Below are 18953 nucleotides of genomic sequence, written 5' to 3'. Positions count from 1 at the left end.
GACTGTAGCAGTTTATCCACTGCCTTCCATATGATACATGTACCACTAGAGTCCTGGCTCACTGCTCCTGAATCCTGACCAGTGAGACAGTGTTAATAAATGCATTTACATATATGCAATAAATGTTTTCCATACTATTTTGAAAATGTACCAAAGCATGACCCCAAAAACTGAGGTATATACCAAACACTGTATTTATTGTACTGTTACACCTGTACTGGCTGAAGGACTAACTATGTAATGGAGACGCTGTTTCTAAATGTTATCAAACATATTTGTGCTATTTCTGTACTGCAGTGTGTTACTACCTGTTGGCTACGATAAAGCTGTGATAAGCTACGTTTCTTGAGCATCTTATAATCGAACATGGTATCCACAATATCTCCTCAGCAGAAGGTTGAAAATCATCACATAGCTGATTCCTTGGAGAGAATCAGTAATACAAAATTACAAAAACTTATCTATGTCCACAACTCATCCAAGAATGTCAAAAAGTAAACATCACACCATATTGCTGTGGTCCACACTGACACTAACATGTTTTTTTAAAGTGTAGGTCAGGAAATCAAACCATCACGCCGTGTCCTTTGAGGCCGTTGCTGCACGCAGGACTCTGCCAGCTTGGCTTCCAGTGCGCTTCTTGCTGCGGGCCGGAGAACCAGGGTTGGATGCAGATGCTCGGACATTCCTCGCCCCATGGCTCACCATGGTGGGGAGGAGGGAGGAGGATGGAGAGGGAGGGGAGGAAGAGGAGGAGGTGGGAGACAGGGACGAAGAAGAGGGTGAGGATGAAGAGCAGGAGGATGAAGAGTAGTAGCTATGTTGGGAGGTGGAGGCGGAGGCGGAGGTGGACGTGAGGGCCAAGTGATGCTGGCATTTGCTGCTGCCGGTGCGAGCTCCATGGGGGGCGGGGCTGACACTAGCGTGGAGTGGCGACGAGACATGGCTAGACGAGGGGAGGAGACGACTCAAATTCAGAGATGGGATAAAAGACTTGTGAGGAGGGGGGGAGGAGGAAAATGGAGAGGAAGATAAAGGTATGGAGCGAGGCGAGGAGCTGGATGTAGAAACTGAGGAGGTTTTAACCAGGGAGGAAGAGGAGAGCGGACACAAGAAAGCCTGCCGAGAGCGCCGAGCGGAGGACGGAGAAGATAAATGGGAGGAGACGTTTGAAGGAGGAGACAGAAGACAGTGTTTCCCAGAGGAGGAGGAGGAAGAAGCTGAAGGTGAAGAAGCAGAGGAGGAGGAGGAAGAGGAGCAGGAGAGGTTCTGGAGGTTATCAGCGGCGTCTGAGCAGTGAGGAGTGGACAGAGAGGAAGACGGGTGTTTTCCAGAGCTATGGCACAAGCCTGGGATCTTAGAAGCACGCAAAGCAACGTCTGAATGGTTACTATCCCCGGCTGCTCTAGTGCCTCTGCTGTCAGCCTGCAAACACACACCACCAATAGTGCAAGTCAACGCCAACACAGCCCACATGAAGGATCAATAGCACTCAGTCTAAGAACTCATGCTTGTTACTCCTGTGACTTTGGCCAGCTGAACTGTATCAAAGTAGCAAACGACATCAAACAACTGTTTTGGGGTTCCACAGGGAAGCTGTCTTGGTCCATTATTATTCTTCCTACACATGCTAACACTTGGTGACGTCATCAGAGAGCACAATGTATGTTTCCATGTTTACGCAGATGACACACAACTGTACATCTCCACTGCACTAAATGATGCTGCAGCTGCAGCCATAAACTCCTTTACTACCTGTCTTCTGTTCATAAATAAATGGAGCAATCATTTCAGAAAGCAGAAATCTTACTAATAAGAGAAATGCTGTACAATAATCTGAAAAGTCACAAAAACATAGCCAAAGTACAACCATTCATAAATAATTCATCAATTCATTTCAAGCTGACTTGATTACTGTAATGCTTTTTTTACCGACTACTTTTTTACTACGGATGTGTCACTAAATCTGAATAATCGAATAGTCATTTGCATCATCTAAAGTTCTTTGAAAAACTTTAACGAAGAGTTGAACTGTGTAGTCTACTATGAAGGCTTCATTAACAATTACTGCAGAGCAATTTTCAGTTTCAGCCACTAGGGGGATGTCTAAGTCTTTGTAAACCACCTCCACCTTATTTTGAAGTAGAACCTGACATGGAGTGATTTTTTATTCCTGCCCTCAGCTACTTTGACTTGGTAGTGAGTTAACCTGCTAGCTAGCTGACTGGAGGGAACATAATGCAGACGAAGACACAAAAACGTCCAACATGGAAAAACTGCTGACTCGTGAAGTCAGCATCCATCTGCTGTGACGGTTACTGAGGGAGACGGACCTGATGCTAATCACAAAAAACTTCAACATTTGGAACAGCTCCTGGAAAGTGTGTGAAGGCTGATTATCATTTAAATTAATACAAGTTTGTGCAGGCAAAGCTTGTTGTTTGTTATTAATATTGAAAGAAATATTCGGTTAGTTATCGGTTATACCCACCGACTAGTTGACCCTGAAAAAATGGGCTCATGCACATTAACTTTGTTACTATTATTGTCATTGTCCTCATCAAGTCTGGGAAAAGCATTTATGATAGGCTACAATTATTGGCAGTGGTGTGCACAAGGGGGGGGGGCAGGGGGGGGCGGTCGTGGCCCATTTGTTGAAAAACGCGCGCTAAAGTGCCCACTTGGGAGCCAAAACGTGCACTAAGGTGCTCTCCTGGTTGGCAAAACACACTAAACTGCCCCCTTGGGTGGCAAAAACGTGCGCTAAAGTGCCCTCTTGGGAGCCAAAACGTGTGCTAAGGTGCTCTCCTGGTTGGCAAAACACACTAAACTGCCCTCTTGGGTGGCAAAAACGTGCGCTAAAGTGCACTCTTCAGTGGCGAGAATGCGCTGCATGTGCCCTTTTTTTTCTTTTCGCCCCTGCCCTTCAAAAAGTCTGTGCACGCCACTGATTATTGGTCTTAAATCACAAAGCCTTCCACACTAACCTGTACACACAGTACACAAGGTGTATCATCTCATGTCGTCTGGACCTCACCCTGAGTCTGCCATTGAAGGGTGTGTCTAAAATCACGTTCATATACCTGACAACGTTTTCAATGAATGTTAATTTATACTAACTAAGCTGGCCAAAGACACAGTAGTAACACACATGACTACCAAGATTCAACGCTATTTTCCTTTAATTAATCAGGATCAGTTTACTATAGAAAGTAATTGCTAGTTTTAGAACAGACTACTAGTTTTAGAAAATATTAAAAGACATAATGTGGAATTATGTGTAATCATGTTAACATATTGATTTCATTTAACACAAAATGCATGCAGTACTTATAGGATGACAAACTCTTTCATGACATAAATATGAGGGTAATCAATGACTGATGTTTCAACTGAATTGTTCATATTTGCTTTATAACATTTTGGCTTCTTATGTTGAAGAGTTCTTGAGCGTAATTGACACCCACCCATATTTCCACAACTCACTGTCAGATGAAGAATGGCTGTATGCAGTGAACATGGAAGTTTCAGATACACTCCCTGATTTAGAGCCTTTACTGTGAGCTCTGAGGGTCACAAAACGTTAACAGGAAACTTGAGCACATGGGGGGGAACTAATGGGTGCTATAAGAATATCAGAAAGTGTATCTGGAAGGAAGGGTGTTAGGGTGCAGAGGAAACTGAACACAGCCACAAACAGAATAGGAAGACCCACACCTTAAACAAAATGACACCGAGTAACACCACACAAATGACATCAGCACATTTAAAAACATCTCTTACAAACACTTTGTCACTCTTTTGAAAGACTGCTCTATTGTTCAAGAGTTGTTCTACTGATGATATTTAGTTCACTCACATCCAAGCTGATTGCTACAAGCTGACGTACTTTGTTAAAATGAATAATACAGGAGAGTTGCACTACAACCTCTTTAAATTCTCAATTTCAACACTTACAGGTGACTTTGAAATATTGGTTCTCTTTTTTGCCCAAAAAAGACTTATCTTACAGAACTAACTGTAGCTACACCATGAAGCTACTTTCATGTTTTATGTATTATTTCTAAGGATACAGAGGGTAAACCATATTAAGTATCTACTAACTTGCTGAATGTACCGATACTATACAACAAAAGTCACATTTCATCATTTGTTGGAGCATGATGCAGTAATATTTTCTATTCTGTCTGTACTAATCCAGAGATTCTAACCTCAGGTCACCACAGGGTAAATTTACCTGGCTGGGCTTCTTCTGGGTAGCCTGCTGCTGGCCCTTTGGTGTCTTCTCTGGAGAGCCAGTGGAGGACGAGTGGTAAGACTTGGTGTGGGATCGCTGAGCAGAAGAGCTGGAGTTGCTGCTGGATGTCTGGAAAGAACATTCAGGAAAAAGAGAGGAAAATAGAACAGTTTGTTACTGCAGGCCAGTTAGGATGTATGTGTGGAACTATATAACTGAAAAACACAGAGCAGATATAGTATTTGTGTTAGAAATACCAACATTAAAAAGCAATGAAAAGCTTTAGTCAATCAGCAAAAGAACATCAAGAAGGCAAATCAAAGATTCCAAGTTTGTTCTTTAACCACAGTTACGCAAGGAGAATAAAGTACATTTCTGTCCTGTACAGTATGAATAGTGGGATCTAACAGGTGAAAAAGTGATTCAAATTATGCCCTTGGGCTACAGTGACATATACAGAGTAATGGAAAAAATTCATCTCAGTTTGCTTGAAGACACAACATGAGGAAAGAAGGAAGGAAGGAAGGAAGGAAGGAAGGGAGGAAGGAAGGAAGGAAGGAAGGAAGGAAGGAAGGAAGGAAGGAAGGAAGGAAGGAAGGAAGGAAGGAAGGACACAACACATGTGTGCTGTCAGACAGTCAGAGTAAGCCCAGCACCAGCCAAGCACCACTGAAGCAAGCCAGCTATGCAGGGAGAGGAACATCAGACCTGTCTCTTGGTGGAGGTTTTCACAGTGTTGTGTGGAGGCTGTGGTTTGGCCCTCTTACTCTGTGGTGGATTTGTGCCCTTGGGGGGCACCCCATGGGGGGCTGGCCTCTTTGATGGGCTTCTCTCCCTTTCTCGTTTGACCTTGCCTTTAAGCTGAGCTCTGTCATTGGAGTCAAAGGAAGAATCAGGGGACCGAGGAGGTGAAAATGCAGTGGAGGAGGGTGAAGAAGGGGCAGTGATACTGTCCACACTGATTTCTAACTGTTTGATGGATTCTTCTAGACTGTCAATGGTGTCATATGTGTTCTTGCAGAGCTTCTCTACCCGTCTATGTGTCTTGGAGTGCCTGGTATCAATGGGAGAGGATACCTGCATGTCTCTGTCACAGGCTTTGGCTTTATCTAAGTCTGTTAGTTTAGCACTGTTGATCTCAAATCTCTTGGATTCCTTCATCTGCTTCTTGGTATCTTTTGCTGGCCTGCTGTCCGATGATTCCTCTTCCTCATAGACAACAACCTCAAGAGTCTTCTTTCCTGATTTGGTCACCCCTGTTCGAATGGCCTGGCTAATTGCAGCCAGTTTATTTTTGGGCAACTTGAATTTGAATTTCTTTTTGGTCTCTGTCTTTTTGCTTAAATCTGGTTTACCCTGATCTTTGTTGTCAGGAATTGAACCATTGTCTGCTGAAGGTCTGTGATGATGCTGCAGATGTAGAGAACTCTGACCATTTCCTGTAATGTCTTTAAGGCCGAAGCCCGAATTTGATTCAATGATGCAAATTTTTCTCCCATCCTGTTCTTCTCCCTGTTTTGCCTCCTCTTCATCTGCAAAATTCTCTGGAGAAAAATGTTCATCAAGTTCCTCCTCATATTCAAAGATCGTAGACAGACGCTTATAAGCTGACTGAATGTCCATTGGCTCATTAAAGATAAAAATGATAGGCTTTTTGTCAAAGTCATCATTATCCTCGAAACCTTGGTTCTCATGTGCCAGATAAGTCGACTCACCAGTACTTTCCCCATCTACTTCCTGTATGTCCGAGCCATTCAATTTGGCTAGGCCCTCCTCTTTGGACTGGGTCCTGACTCTGGACTTTGAGATGTGAAGGATAATTTTACTGGTTGGTGGTGGAGGGGGTGGGCCCTCATCATCATAAAGATCTGGACTCAGGCTACCTCCTTCTCCTTCTGTGTTCTGTGCTTGGCCTCTGGATACCTGTACTGTTGCCTCCTGAATCTGCTGCTTGTTGCTGTGGCTGTAAGTCAAGTTAGGTGAGACGGAGTTAGGTTTTAAAACAGGAGAAGATTCACAACCCTGAACTGACCTCATGGACTGATCCTGCCGGGACTCTGGTGATGACTCCAGGGTGAAATCCTCCAGGGTTTTTTCTTTTTGTAAAGTTACAGCTACCTTTAAATTTGACTTCTTGTCAGCTGATACCTGTTTGACAATCTTTTCTTTTGTCTGGTTAGATCGTGCAATGTCAGTTGTTTCAACGTTTTCTTTTTGAAGAGTGACAAGTGTTGTAAACCTGACCTTCTTCTTTGCTGTGGTTGGGGAATAAACTTGTTCTTGTTCAATGTTTTTCTGATTAGAACACACAGTGTTAAGGATATTGTCATTTGTAAGTAACTTCATCTTCTCTGCTTGATTTGTGGTTAGTTTAGGCATCTCCTCTTTCATCTGGACATATCTTACACCATCATCAGTGTGAACAACTTGTGAGGACGCAGGTGGGGGTACCTCCATCTGTGCCAGTGGTACACAGTCTAACATGGACTCTTGTTTAACCAACTTCTCCTCAAAATCTTTCTTCTGCTCAGGAGCCACACCAACCTCCCCAATGTCACCACTTTTGTCCAGTCCAATGGCTGTCATATGTTTATCAAAGCAGCCATCAGTGGTTCCTGGCTGGGGGGCTGACCTGTCAGATGTTAGAAACTCAGGAAGATTCTTATTGGCCACCCGTGATGCTGAAGGTCCTTCAGCATGTCCTTTCAATCGCTTATTTTCACCTGACAAATTGTCATCATTTGATGGCTCTGCAGTCACCTAAAATTAGAAAAGGTAAGACCAAAATCTTAATAATAAGGGAATTAAGAAATAAACTTTTATATTCCATGTTCATGTATTCCAGTATTAACCCATTACACTACAGTACACTACTAGCATAAATCACATAACTATACCCATGACACTCATGCCTCCTCTTGTAACAAAATCAGATTACAGTAAATCATAAAAGACAGGATCACAACTTATTAAGTGTTTCTTATAACATTAGTCAGGTGTTCAGTGAAAGAGGTGTTCTTCTCTGTAATCATACCTCCTGTTCATACTGACTATTAAAAGAACTTTCAATGGAAGTGATGGAGGACTAAATCCACAGTGTGTCCACACGGCCATTTAAAAGTAGATGATCAGCTTCTATTGAGCTTCATCAGTGTGAGTTAGTCATATCAAGTGATATCTGACACATTTACAGTCTTTTTACCATCAAATTCCCTCTTAGTGTTTCTCTGTTGAGCTGTGGTGGAAGTATAGTAACAAAAAGACTTTGGTACTAAAAACACTGTAACGTTGAAACATAGAAGATGAATGGTAAATGGACTGTACTTATATAGCGCCTTTCTAGTCTTTTCGACCACTCAAAGCGCTTTACACTACAACTCATTCACCGCATTCAAACACATTCATACACTGATGGCAGGCAGCTACCACGCAGGGTGCCAACCTGCACATCAGGAGGAATCTAACCATTCACTCGCATTCATACACCGTTGGCACAGCAACGGGAGCAACTAGGGGTTAAGTGTCTTGCCCAAGGACACATCGACATGTAGACTGGAGGAGCTGGGAATCGAACCGCCAATCTTCCAATTGGAGGACGACCGCTCTACCTCCTGAGCCACAGCTTCAGATCAACCTTTTAATCCATGTTTACACAGAAGGAAGACTGTGGATTTAGTCCTCCATCACTTACATTGTAAGTGTATTATGAAGGGATCTTCTAATGGTCAGTATGAACAAGAGGAATGATTACAGCAAGAAAAACAAAGTTTCAATGTTCATTTGGGCTCCTGTGAACCTGTCCTTTAAAATACACTAGCAAAAAGTAACTAGCAAAACTAGATTTTTATCAGAGGTTTATGCAATTGGTGATCAGTCTCAAACCGGCACACACACACACACACACACACACACACACACACACACACACACACACACACACACACACACACACACACACACACACACACACACACACACACACACACGTTTAAATTATTCGCAGGTGCTGACTAGTGACTGCAGTATCTGCATGAATAAATATAGATTTGAAAGTTTCACTGAGAAGACTCAGTCTATGTAGACATAATTCACCATGGGGGCCAAGAGTTTACAGGTTTTTATTGCGGCCATGCTCAATGGTATATTACTTTCTTCTTTCTGTAATGAGCTGAAATGGTGTTTTAATTAATTACACATGAGTTCTACTGGCAAACAGGAGGGAGACAAATCCCTACAGCACAGCCTGTTACTTTTAGTAGATGAGAGAAATTCAAGGCTTACCTCTTGACTGGGTGGTGGAGCCCTGCTGCTGCTGATGTCTGAGCTGAACAATGGATTGTCTGTCCAGAGCTGAATCTGATTGGTGGAACAGTGTATACCGATGAACAGAGAACATGTCACTGTCTATGTGTAAGTGAGTGTGTTTGTTGTCATGCATTATTCTGAACTTGCGTTACTATGGAGGTATGTATGTGAGCTGTGGGTGTGCTTGTGTCAGTTTGAGGCTGAAACAAGTCAGAGTGTAATCCCTCCCACTCAAAAGTAAATGAAAGACTTGAGCAGCCAAAGCAGGGTGGAGAACAGAAAGGGGCTTTATTCATCCAGAAGAGTATATAGACATAGAGAATGTACAGTATGGAGATCCTGCAAAGACAGTACAAGAGACGCTGCAGGAAGAAAGAGGCCGGGCAGTGACAGAGGAGTTCCACTCACAACCTATGGTTACTAAGTTTCCCAAGAAGAAGAGAGGCTTGCAGGTTAGAGGAGTGAAGTACCACATGAGTTTCACCTCTGATTCTGTCAGTAGAACCAGACCTAAACAGGATGCATTCTACAAGAACAAGTCAACAAGAACTAAAAACAAAAGCACCCCACAGAGGTTAAGGCTTAAACATGTTGTCTTGTTAATGTGGGCATCCTCAAGATGCTCTCATGATACATACTGTATCTCATATTCATTCAAATGTATACCATCAGATATAGGTGTGATTGTATTTCAGTAAAGGATAAGTCTGATTTAATACAACATGGGTCCTATTGTTTTAGTTTATGACTCTGAAGTCAGACTGGGCATGAACATGCATCACTGGTTGGTCATCCTGGCTCAAGTCTGACCTACCATACTTACATTCACAAGGCTGAACCAGCAGCCCCTGGGTCCCAGGCCCTCAGGGGTTTGTCTTTGGGAAATATAAATTAGGGAACTGTGTGGGCGGATAAAGTAGTGTCCCTGTGCACATTACGTTTGTCCTGTGTGCACACAGTTTTCTTGTGAGTGAGCGTTAGCATTGGATAAAGCATCATGACCTGTCTATATTTTGAGTGATGTCAAAGTGTTCCCAGATCTTAGTAATAACTTTAGAATGTAAAATATTATTATTACAAAACTATAATTATACGAGTTGTAATAAACTAGAATTATCCTTTTAAAGGATCACCTTCATCAGATAGTTCAAAGAGAAAGGAAAGCTGAAGAGAGGAGGAGGAGGAGGATGTGATGGCTGACTGATAGAAACCCCGGTCAACACAATAACACCTCACACACATCAGCCAGTTGAGTCATCACAATACTGCTCAATTAGTGCATTTTGATTAAAGTAATAAAACATAGTACACTTAAATGTGGAGAATATTCTGGAACAGGTTTAGTTAGGGTTGTACTTGGAAAACGTACAGTGTTAACCAGTAAATGAATTATTAGAGACAGACAGCAATACACGGGCCTCAGTGATGTTAATCAAGAATTCACAATCTTCAGCTGTTATGAGTTAGAAGCATAAACAATATTACTGCAAACCACAAATTAGAAGAGAAGTGGGGTTTGAGATAAGTAATGCATGTTTTATATAACTTAGTCAACTAGTTCATGTTAATTATACTGGACGGATTATTTATGATCAAGCTGAATTTCACTAGAACAGCTCCATTTACATTTACAGTAAAAGTGAAAAATTAGCTTAACATGTATTTGAATTAGTTAAAGAGATTAAAGGTTTAGTTAAGTTAGAGTTGGTTAACACAGATTCACATTTTAACGCAACAGGGATTAAAACTTGATCTTTTATGTCACAGTAAGCAACAACGTGTCTCCAGAACACAGCAATGTAAGATCAAATCCCAATAAAAGTCAGCAGACTGATTTAACACTTTGATGAGATAAGTTGTGATGTCTGAGTTAAAAGATAAGTTGTAGAGTAGTTAATGATTAGTGCTGTTAGTGGGCTTTACGTCCGTTTGTTACCTTAGGATCAATTTCTTTGCTTTGAGGCTCAGAGACTGAGAGTTCAAGCACAGCTCTGCTCTCTACTTCCTTCACTGTGCATTTCTGAAACACCTAGGTGAGAGGGGCAGAGGGTCCATGGTAAGGGTAAAGGTGACGGAGACGGTGGTGGGGTTGGAGGTATGTGGATGTAATGGATGGTTAACACCTTCTATTAATGCAGAGCTGTGAATACAAGCACTGCAGCATTGACTCAGTCCTATAATGTGAATTAAACTGCATCATATTGATCACACTGGTCACTGTTTGTATTTCTAATCAAATGTGAATATGACTCATGAATTGCTCTAAAATGAGTTCTATAATTGCTCTGAGAGAGTCTAAAGAAACAATAACTTATCAAACATACCTGCAGTTCTTTCATGAATTTATTGTCCTCCTCTTCTTCCTCCTCTTCTTCCTCCTCCTTCTCCATCTGTGCTGAGGTTGTAACAGGGGTGGAGGTGGAAGCAGCCAGAATTGCAGGAGGACACAGCTGGGGTTTGGGTTTGACCTCTGGTGGCTGTCTGGGGGGTTTGGGCTGAGGAACCACAGGCGGCTCTTGCTCATCCGCATCCTTACACAGATAAGTAAAGTGAATGTATTAATTCTGTAAAACTTCTTTACACTGGGGCTGGAGGATGTTATGTCATTTCTAAAAACAATTATATTAAGACAAACATTTTTAATTATCTATACCTGCATTTAAGTTTATTGATTAAGTGGCATACTTCAAAATAAATACTCACTGTCCCTATAGAATATTATAACCATGAAATTCATGTGAAGTTAAGCTAATATTTATATTAAAAAAAAAATTTAATTGTTTGTTTTTATGAGTAAACATTTTAAATAAAACCTATAAGTCATGGTAATTTAGTTATTGCTATGAAAGTTATTATATTATTCTGCTACTAAAATTGTTCTTTATTTCCTTATTTTACTTTATTTATATTTATTTGAACTAACTCAGATCTCTTTTACTTCGACTACTTTGTTTCTGTGAGAAACAACATCTCACACTGCTCTATTAGTATTTGAAATCATATGGTTGGAATGTGTTTATTAAAAGGCATGGAGCATCAAACAAAAGAAGTTCAGATCTATTCCAGTCTTTTTCAGAAAATGACCTGTGAGATAAGATATAAGACGAAGGTGAAGATGAAGGTGTTTGTAAAAATGATTATATGTGATATATCATGTGTGAACGCAAATACGCATGTACGTACGCACTCAGACACGCATGCACACAAACACACACACACACACACACACACACACACACACACACACACACACACACACACACACACACACGCACATACCTGTGCTCCTACAGGCTCTTTCCTGGTGGTGAAGATCACCTCTCCTGACCTTCCTGTGGTAAGACCTGAACTGACAGCATGGAACCTGGGATAACAATAACAATAAGTGAGTGATGGTTTTTAGGTGTTTTACATTGTATTACAGTGAACAGCTGATCCACACTAAAAAACTGACCTTCGTGGAGGAGGAGGAGGAGGAGGAGACTTCCCAGCCCTGTCTGGACTCTGCTTCATCTCCTTGTCCACACTGGAGCGGCGGGGTTTCTCCACCTGAGGCCGGCTGCTCCGTTCAGTGCTGGGAGAAGCTGATGGAGAAGCTGATGGAGAAGCTGATGGAGAAGCTGAAGGAGCAGAAGAGGTTGCAACTGATGGAGGAGGCTCGACAGCAGCCGCAGGAAGTTCAGATTCAGCTGCTGCAGCTAAAAGCAGACGGTCATGGATTCAGTAAATTACTGATATTAAAACGTCACACTAATTAAAGGATGGTCTCACAATTGTTCAAGTGTGTCTTAAAACAACAGTCTGGTGTCCAGATGAATACTGAAAATTCTCCTTCAAATGTGTTTTCAATGGAAGTGATGGAGGACAAAATCCACAGTGTGTCCACACAGTCATTTAAAAGTAGATGATCAGCTTCTATTGAGCTTCATCAGTGTGAGTTAGTCATATCAAGTGATATCTGACACATTTACAGTCTTTTTACCATCAAAATGTTGTGTTAATATCTTTATCAAAGTTTATTCTTACCCGTGTCTGGGGGTTTCAATAGGGTGGATTTCACTTCATCTCTCAGCTTGGCGGTTGTGTGTTCCTGGGTGTCAGACGGGGCAGCCTGATCCTCCAGTGGAGCTGCAGTACAAAAGCAGCAAAGCTTTCATTTAGAAATAAACACACAGTGTTTGGGTTTCAATATTAGGAAGAATCCTACCATTAAAAACCCACACAATATGAAAAAACACTTCTAAAGATGTTTCATCTCTATAATTCATATTACAAATTATTATTTATATTGTTTCTCCTAATCCTATAATTTCATTGTGTCTTCATCATGCTGACAGTATTTAAAGAGACTTCATCAATATAAATGAATATTTGAGATCCTAAATTCACTCTACTCCACTGTGTGTATGGCTGTGATGTCTCCTAGCGTTACAACAGCACGCACACAGTAAACAGTGCTGTGCTGTATTTTCTGACCTGTAAAAGTATTTAGCGATGCTAAATCATGACATGATTTGGAGGTGAATGTTTGCTATGAGTTTAGGGGATAACAGGTCAACCTTGCAGTGTGAGGTCCAGAGGTGTCTCCTGCTCACACGTTGCTGCAGAGGGGTTCATCTGTCCTGAGGCCGAATCAGAGGGACCCTCTCTGGTATCTGACACATCCAAATCAGGGATGGACTTCATCAGGCTGGCCTGGGCCTCCTGGAGGACCTGGTTAACATCTGTGGTGGTGTTGGGGGAAGAGGGTTGACTAGTATCAGAGCTGGTGGGCTGGTGGGCTGAGCTGGTGCTGGGCTGGTTCATACTGCTGGTTTCTAGACTCAGACTGCCCTCTGGAGCTTCTCTTTCTGTAGTCTGTGAAAGACACACACACACACACTAATTCTTCTGTATGACACCTGGAGCGTCGACAGGCAGCTATCAAAATAAAGTCTTAAAACAAGTTTTGGAAAGTGAAACTTGTGAAGAACCATTGATCCAGTAAGTCACAGTGTAATTATTGATTACAAGTCTGCTTCAAAACTGGGTTAAATATGGTGTAACAGTGAAAGTAAGTGCTGCTTCAGTCATCAGGAAGTTAGGAACTGCTTCACAATAAAACTGTTTATAAGCTAAACATCACAGATTAAACCTGCTTATTATAAAAACATAAAGCGGATACTCTCTATTTTTATTTGATATTCTATACTTTCATCTGTCAACAAATTCCACGTGCTGAGTAATCCAACAATTACCACAAACACACACATTGTTCTTTATTTTGACACAACCAAACACTACTACCCATACTGATGAGAAGTAATCAAAGTTGTTTAAGAGATAAATCAATTAGAAACGAGTGCAGCCTGAACTGGTAGTTGTATCTATATGAGTTCAGAGGCAAATGTAAACTGACCTACAACTGTCCACAAGGTGGTGCTATTGATATTACTGTTGAATACTTTATGAAGACAGAAAAGATCCAATATTTTGATGTTTGATTATTTTTTAAATGTACTATAGAATGTGGTTCTTTTCACTTTCTATCACCACAAGCAACATTCAGTTGGCAAAATCAGTTAAACCAATCATCTACTTCAGAGGTTAGTTCAAGGGACACATACAGCCCAATTTACCAGTAAAACCATTGCATAATAACCTACAAATAAGATACAATATTAATACATAATAAAATACTACTATAATAAACCATCTATTTACAAAACAGATGAACAGCCTGGGATGTCTAAAGAAAAATGAGACATTTCAACAATATTATGTCTCAGTTTTTTCAGATTATTTTGCACAGAAGTTGGTGATGGATGTTCAATATATTAATGATTTAATTAATATTTAAAACATTCTTTTAAATAAATATATATTTATTGTTTTTTTCAGAGAATTGTATTCTGGTCAGGGTGCAAAAAAAAACCTCTGGGTCAGTAGAAAAATTATTTTTATACTTTGAGAATTTATCCAGTGGGCCAGATTAGACCCCTTTGCGTGCCGGTTCTGGCCCATGGGGCATATGTTTGACACCCTTGATCTACTTGATAATAATCTGGGTCTTTTGTGTGTGACAATCACAAACTAATGTCAGTATGATTTCTGTGGCAAACACACTGAGCATTCTTCTAAAGCTATCAATAAATCACAACTAAAAGTGATGGGACATCTCTAAAGACATTTAACACTTGATATGTGTTAGCAGATGTAATTAACACTGACCTCAGTATGTGTGTGTGTAACGCTGGTGTTGTCAGTGAGGCTCTCCTGTGTTGATGCTGGTGCAGACAGGCTGCTTTCACTTGAGAGTCCATCAGTCTGCAGAGGACCAGGTCTCTTCTGCAGGGCGGGGCTGCCCTCTCTGCTGCAAGGACTCACCTGTACAAAAAGCACATGTCACAGTCACAACACACACACACCTGAAACACCTCACACTGCAAACACTAACTGTTGTTCTGTTACATGTTGTCATTTGGAGTGTTTCCTCAGCAGTACCTTGGCCACAGTTGGTGAGTCTCGTCCGTGAGTGGGGGTTAGTGGGGGGCTGGGGTGGTGGTGGGTGGGCTGGACCACGCTGGCTGCTGTAGTCTTCTTTCTGTGGGCCATGATTGGGGAGGCTGAGCCGGTCAGGTCCACCTCAGAGGAGGAGGATGGAGTGGACTGAGGGGGTCTGACAGATGATCGAGGCTGGGGTTTAGGGGAGCTATGTGGGCTATGGGACTTCAGGGGGTCCTGGACTGTCTCCAGGACTTTTGGAGGATCTACTTGTGCTGATCTGGCTGGAGGTGTTGACTCTGACACATACCTGTTGATCACAAAGATGGCTTTATATCAGGATTCTTTGTTTAGCACTCGTGCACAGTGCACAGAAGTGAGTCCATACCTGCGCAGAGAGCTGAGGGCTTCAGTCAGAGCTTTGACCCTCTTCAACATGGAGTCCATCTTATGAGGCTCCTCCTTCAAGAAACGCACCGCCTCCACCTCCAACCTCAGTATCGTACGCATCTTCACCTGCAGCTCTGGAAACTCACCTGGCAGACAACCAGACAGTAGAGTCATTTAAAAATGAGCTTCACACTGTTAAACTACACACTGTAATTCTACACATTATCACATATTCAACAATAAAGCAGCGGTCCTGCACCCTGAACAGGACAGGTGGATGTCTCTGTGTGATGTCTTGTAAAAATGCAATTTGGGCATGTGACAAACTTAATATTAATAAAGTTTGAAGAGTGAGCCTCTCAGCTCTGTGTGTTACACTAATAACAGCTTTATCAACTAATGGCAACAAGCCAGATGTTCAACCAACCAATCAGACTGAAGTGCATCCATAAGTCCAGATTTAATTAGGTAGTAACATCTAGATAAACTTAACACCAAGCATAAAAAATAACTAAGCATTCTTTCATGTCTTGTACTGATAGTATAAAGAATACTTATTCATACATGAATCACTGTTGTGATAAATGTAACACTACATCATGATAGACACATAATATCATGATGTATATAAAGCTGACAAAGTATAGATTACATATCTTATGGCTGCCTGTTTTGTATAATGCCATGTAGTGTTCATCTCCAGCATGAACAACATACTGAGGTGTAATGCAGGTTTAAACCAGAAACAGTACTTTGCAGTGGTTCCCAAACATGTTTGAACTATAACAGCTCATTATAGAGATTTATTTCCATGGTAACCCTCCTGAAGACCTGCGTGCTGAAAGGTGTGTTGACAAGCAGCATTCAGGAGATGTTGTCTTGGCTGCAGTGTAACTGCATAAGTAAAAAAAGAGTTTAATGCAGTATATTGGATGTTTATACTTGCATTTTAAATCTAATATAAAATGCAGTTAATCAATTAATCAATCAATCTTTATTTATAAAGCGCCAAATCCCCTCAAGGAACTTTACACACAGAGCAGGTCTAAACCGTACTCTTTCATTTTAAAGAGACCCAACATTCCCACATGAGCAGCACATGGTGACAGTGGAGAGAACAAACTTTTAACGAGAAGAAACCTCAGACAGAGCTGGACTATGAGTGGGCGACCATCTGCCTTGACCAGTTAGGGTTGAGAGAGATGTGAAATGTTGCCTCCTTTTTTTTAAAAAGTGATGAGACATTATTAACGGAGTGTCTATTTGCACCCTAGACGTATAACAACGTGAAAACATGGCGGACATTCATCTTCCACGCCAGCAGAAAAGGGCGAATTTAGAAAGGCTTCATCTCTCAGGCCGTGAGACACATGCATTTCAAGCTGCTCTCACGCTCACACGCCACACCTGACATTTTTTCACGGCAAGAAGTGATAGATCTCACCGGACACAAATTATTATATGATATACAGAAGAGAACAGCGACATATATTTATCCCGCTGTCCCGGTGGAATACGGGAGTCTTCTGCATATCTCTAGACGCCCCCCTCCGACACTCAGTCCCGCAGGGTACCTAATGCACTCCTAATTATACTGGGGTGCAAATAGCATACATTGATATTTGCACCAAGACGGGTGCAAATAGAACACTTTGCTATATATACCAGAGTTCCAACACACATCCACTTCTAATTGTACATGGGTGCATATAGCATTCATTGATATTTGCACCAGGGGTGCAAATAGTCTGTGCAAATAGCCTTGATATTGCACCCCTGGTGCAATATCATAACCAGGGGTGCAAATAGCCGTTGCCCATTATTAAAGGATGGGTTCACAATTTTTCCTGTAATCATTCCTCCTGTTCATACTGACCATTAGAAGATCCCTTCATAATACACTTACAATGGAAGTGATGGAGGACTAAATCCACAGTCTTCCTTCTGTGTAAACATGGATTAAAAAGTTGATCTGAAGCTAATATGAAGCTTCAGCGTCCAAATGAGTCAAATCTTCATCTTCTATGTTTCAACGTTACAGTGTTTTTAGTAGCAAAGTCTTTTTGTTACTATACTTCCACCACAGCTCAACAGGGAAACACTAATCATTTCTAACCCACCATGTTTGTGGTCACTGAACACACTGGACACACACACTGGACACACACACACACACACACACACACACACACACACACATACACACACACACACACACACACACACACACACACACACACACACACACACACACACACACACACACACACACACAGTCACAGTGTGGATATAATTCACTATTTGTTTCTGCTAGTGTGAAGCTTGTGATGATGTGTGCTAATCCTGGTTTTAATAGAGCACAGACGGGTGTTTATTTATTATAGGAAACTCTGATTGACAGACTTCAGATTGAGGCCAAAACTATTTTGTTCTTCCTTGGATTCCTAAACTTTGAAGGTTTTTTGTTGGACAAAAGCAACTGTTACACTTCCGTCACTACTAGCACCTACCTTTTTATTTGTAGGATAAACAGTAACCCTAAATGAACACATAAACACAAGGATCAATATCTATTTTATCCCTCCTTTATCTGACAAATATGCAGGCAGCAGATTCAGGGCTGAACTTATCACCTTATCGTTTCCCTTTGCTCTTTCGTTTCATCAAATTTCAATTTCTTATCTATACTATTCTTACATTTGAACACATCTATAGATCCCATTTCTCAGCATTATTATTTACATGGTTGTTATATATTATAGTATGATGCACATATTTTTAAAAAAAATCTATTTTTCTTATAATTTCTCAATGTTTAAATCTATTGTAGAATGTGAGCAACTGTAACACTGTCCAGTATAGTCCAGTTCATATAGATATATTCTTTAATCGGCCAATAGTTTGATACTATTTGTTAGTACATTTGTGGATTGTTTGTAATATTATAATACTGTATATAATCCCATAGTACATTTTTTTCCCACTGACCTTTGAGGATGGCAAGAGCTTCTCCGACCCTCCTCAAGTTGACGGCTCCCTCCTCCACGTCTCTCAGACTGATTGACAGCTGGCTGGGACAGGAGGAAGAGCTTCTTTGCAAACAGTTCACATAGTCCTCTAGCTCACTGAGAGTAGAGAGAGATGAACAAAAATGAAGTAGTGGAAAGTCAACCTTACACATTCAGCCAGATGGTAGCTGATAGTAAACATTCAGTTCTGTTGGTGATCCACAAAATAAGATAAAGGTTTACACACAATAATACAAATCATTATAATGATATGAATGAAGAGTAGCTGTATACCAATGAGTCTTTACAATAATGTGTATTAAAATGACTGTTGTGTTTTGACATGGAATCCTCCTGTCTGTTGATTTAACCAAACAAACCAGTTTGACAATGTCTATGAATTTATGACACAAACTCTCTGCCTGTGTGTGTGTGTGTGTGTGTGTGTGTGTGTGTGTGTGTGTGTGTGTGTGTGTGTGTTATTTTAACTACTAGTTCCCGCTTTACCCTTTCAAACAGAGAAGAATGTT

At 41.2% G+C, this 18953-nt stretch overlaps 1 protein-coding gene and 1 long non-coding RNA gene across 2 annotated transcripts in view; both read right to left on the bottom strand.

The window, feature by feature from the left end:
* Positions 1–520: 520 nt before the first annotated feature.
* LOC133990353 (uncharacterized) lies at positions 521–5149 on the bottom strand. Its single transcript, XR_009926960.1, has 3 exons — positions 4946–5149; positions 4238–4366; positions 521–946 (listed from the first exon to the last, which is right to left on the bottom strand). It is a non-coding gene; the product is annotated as an uncharacterized LOC133990353 (long non-coding RNA).
* The window catches only part of si:ch211-207d6.2 (sickle tail protein homolog), a gene marked incomplete at its 3' end in the record, with an annotated part of 80432 nt that continues 66628 nt past the window's right edge, over positions 5150–18953 (bottom strand). Inside the window, exons 13-24 of the mRNA XM_062429119.1 lie at positions 18404–18540; positions 15414–15561; positions 15026–15335; positions 14753–14908; positions 13102–13399; positions 12569–12670; positions 11997–12240; positions 11822–11906; positions 10867–11073; positions 10479–10571; positions 8519–8593; positions 5150–6997 (exon numbers count right to left, since the gene is read on the bottom strand). Of these exons, the coding sequence (XP_062285103.1) occupies positions 5150–6997; positions 8519–8593; positions 10479–10571; positions 10867–11073; positions 11822–11906; positions 11997–12240; positions 12569–12670; positions 13102–13399; positions 14753–14908; positions 15026–15335; positions 15414–15561; positions 18404–18540 (3703 nt within the window). The remainder of the gene's footprint in view (positions 6998–8518; positions 8594–10478; positions 10572–10866; positions 11074–11821; positions 11907–11996; positions 12241–12568; positions 12671–13101; positions 13400–14752; positions 14909–15025; positions 15336–15413; positions 15562–18403; positions 18541–18953) is intronic.

This window comes from Scomber scombrus, chromosome 11 (genome assembly GCF_963691925.1).
Source record: "Scomber scombrus chromosome 11, fScoSco1.1, whole genome shotgun sequence".
Classification (NCBI taxonomy): domain Eukaryota; kingdom Metazoa; phylum Chordata; class Actinopteri; order Scombriformes; family Scombridae; genus Scomber; species Scomber scombrus.
Note: the sequence above shows the minus strand (reverse complement) of the source record. Positions and strands in the feature narration are given on the sequence as shown.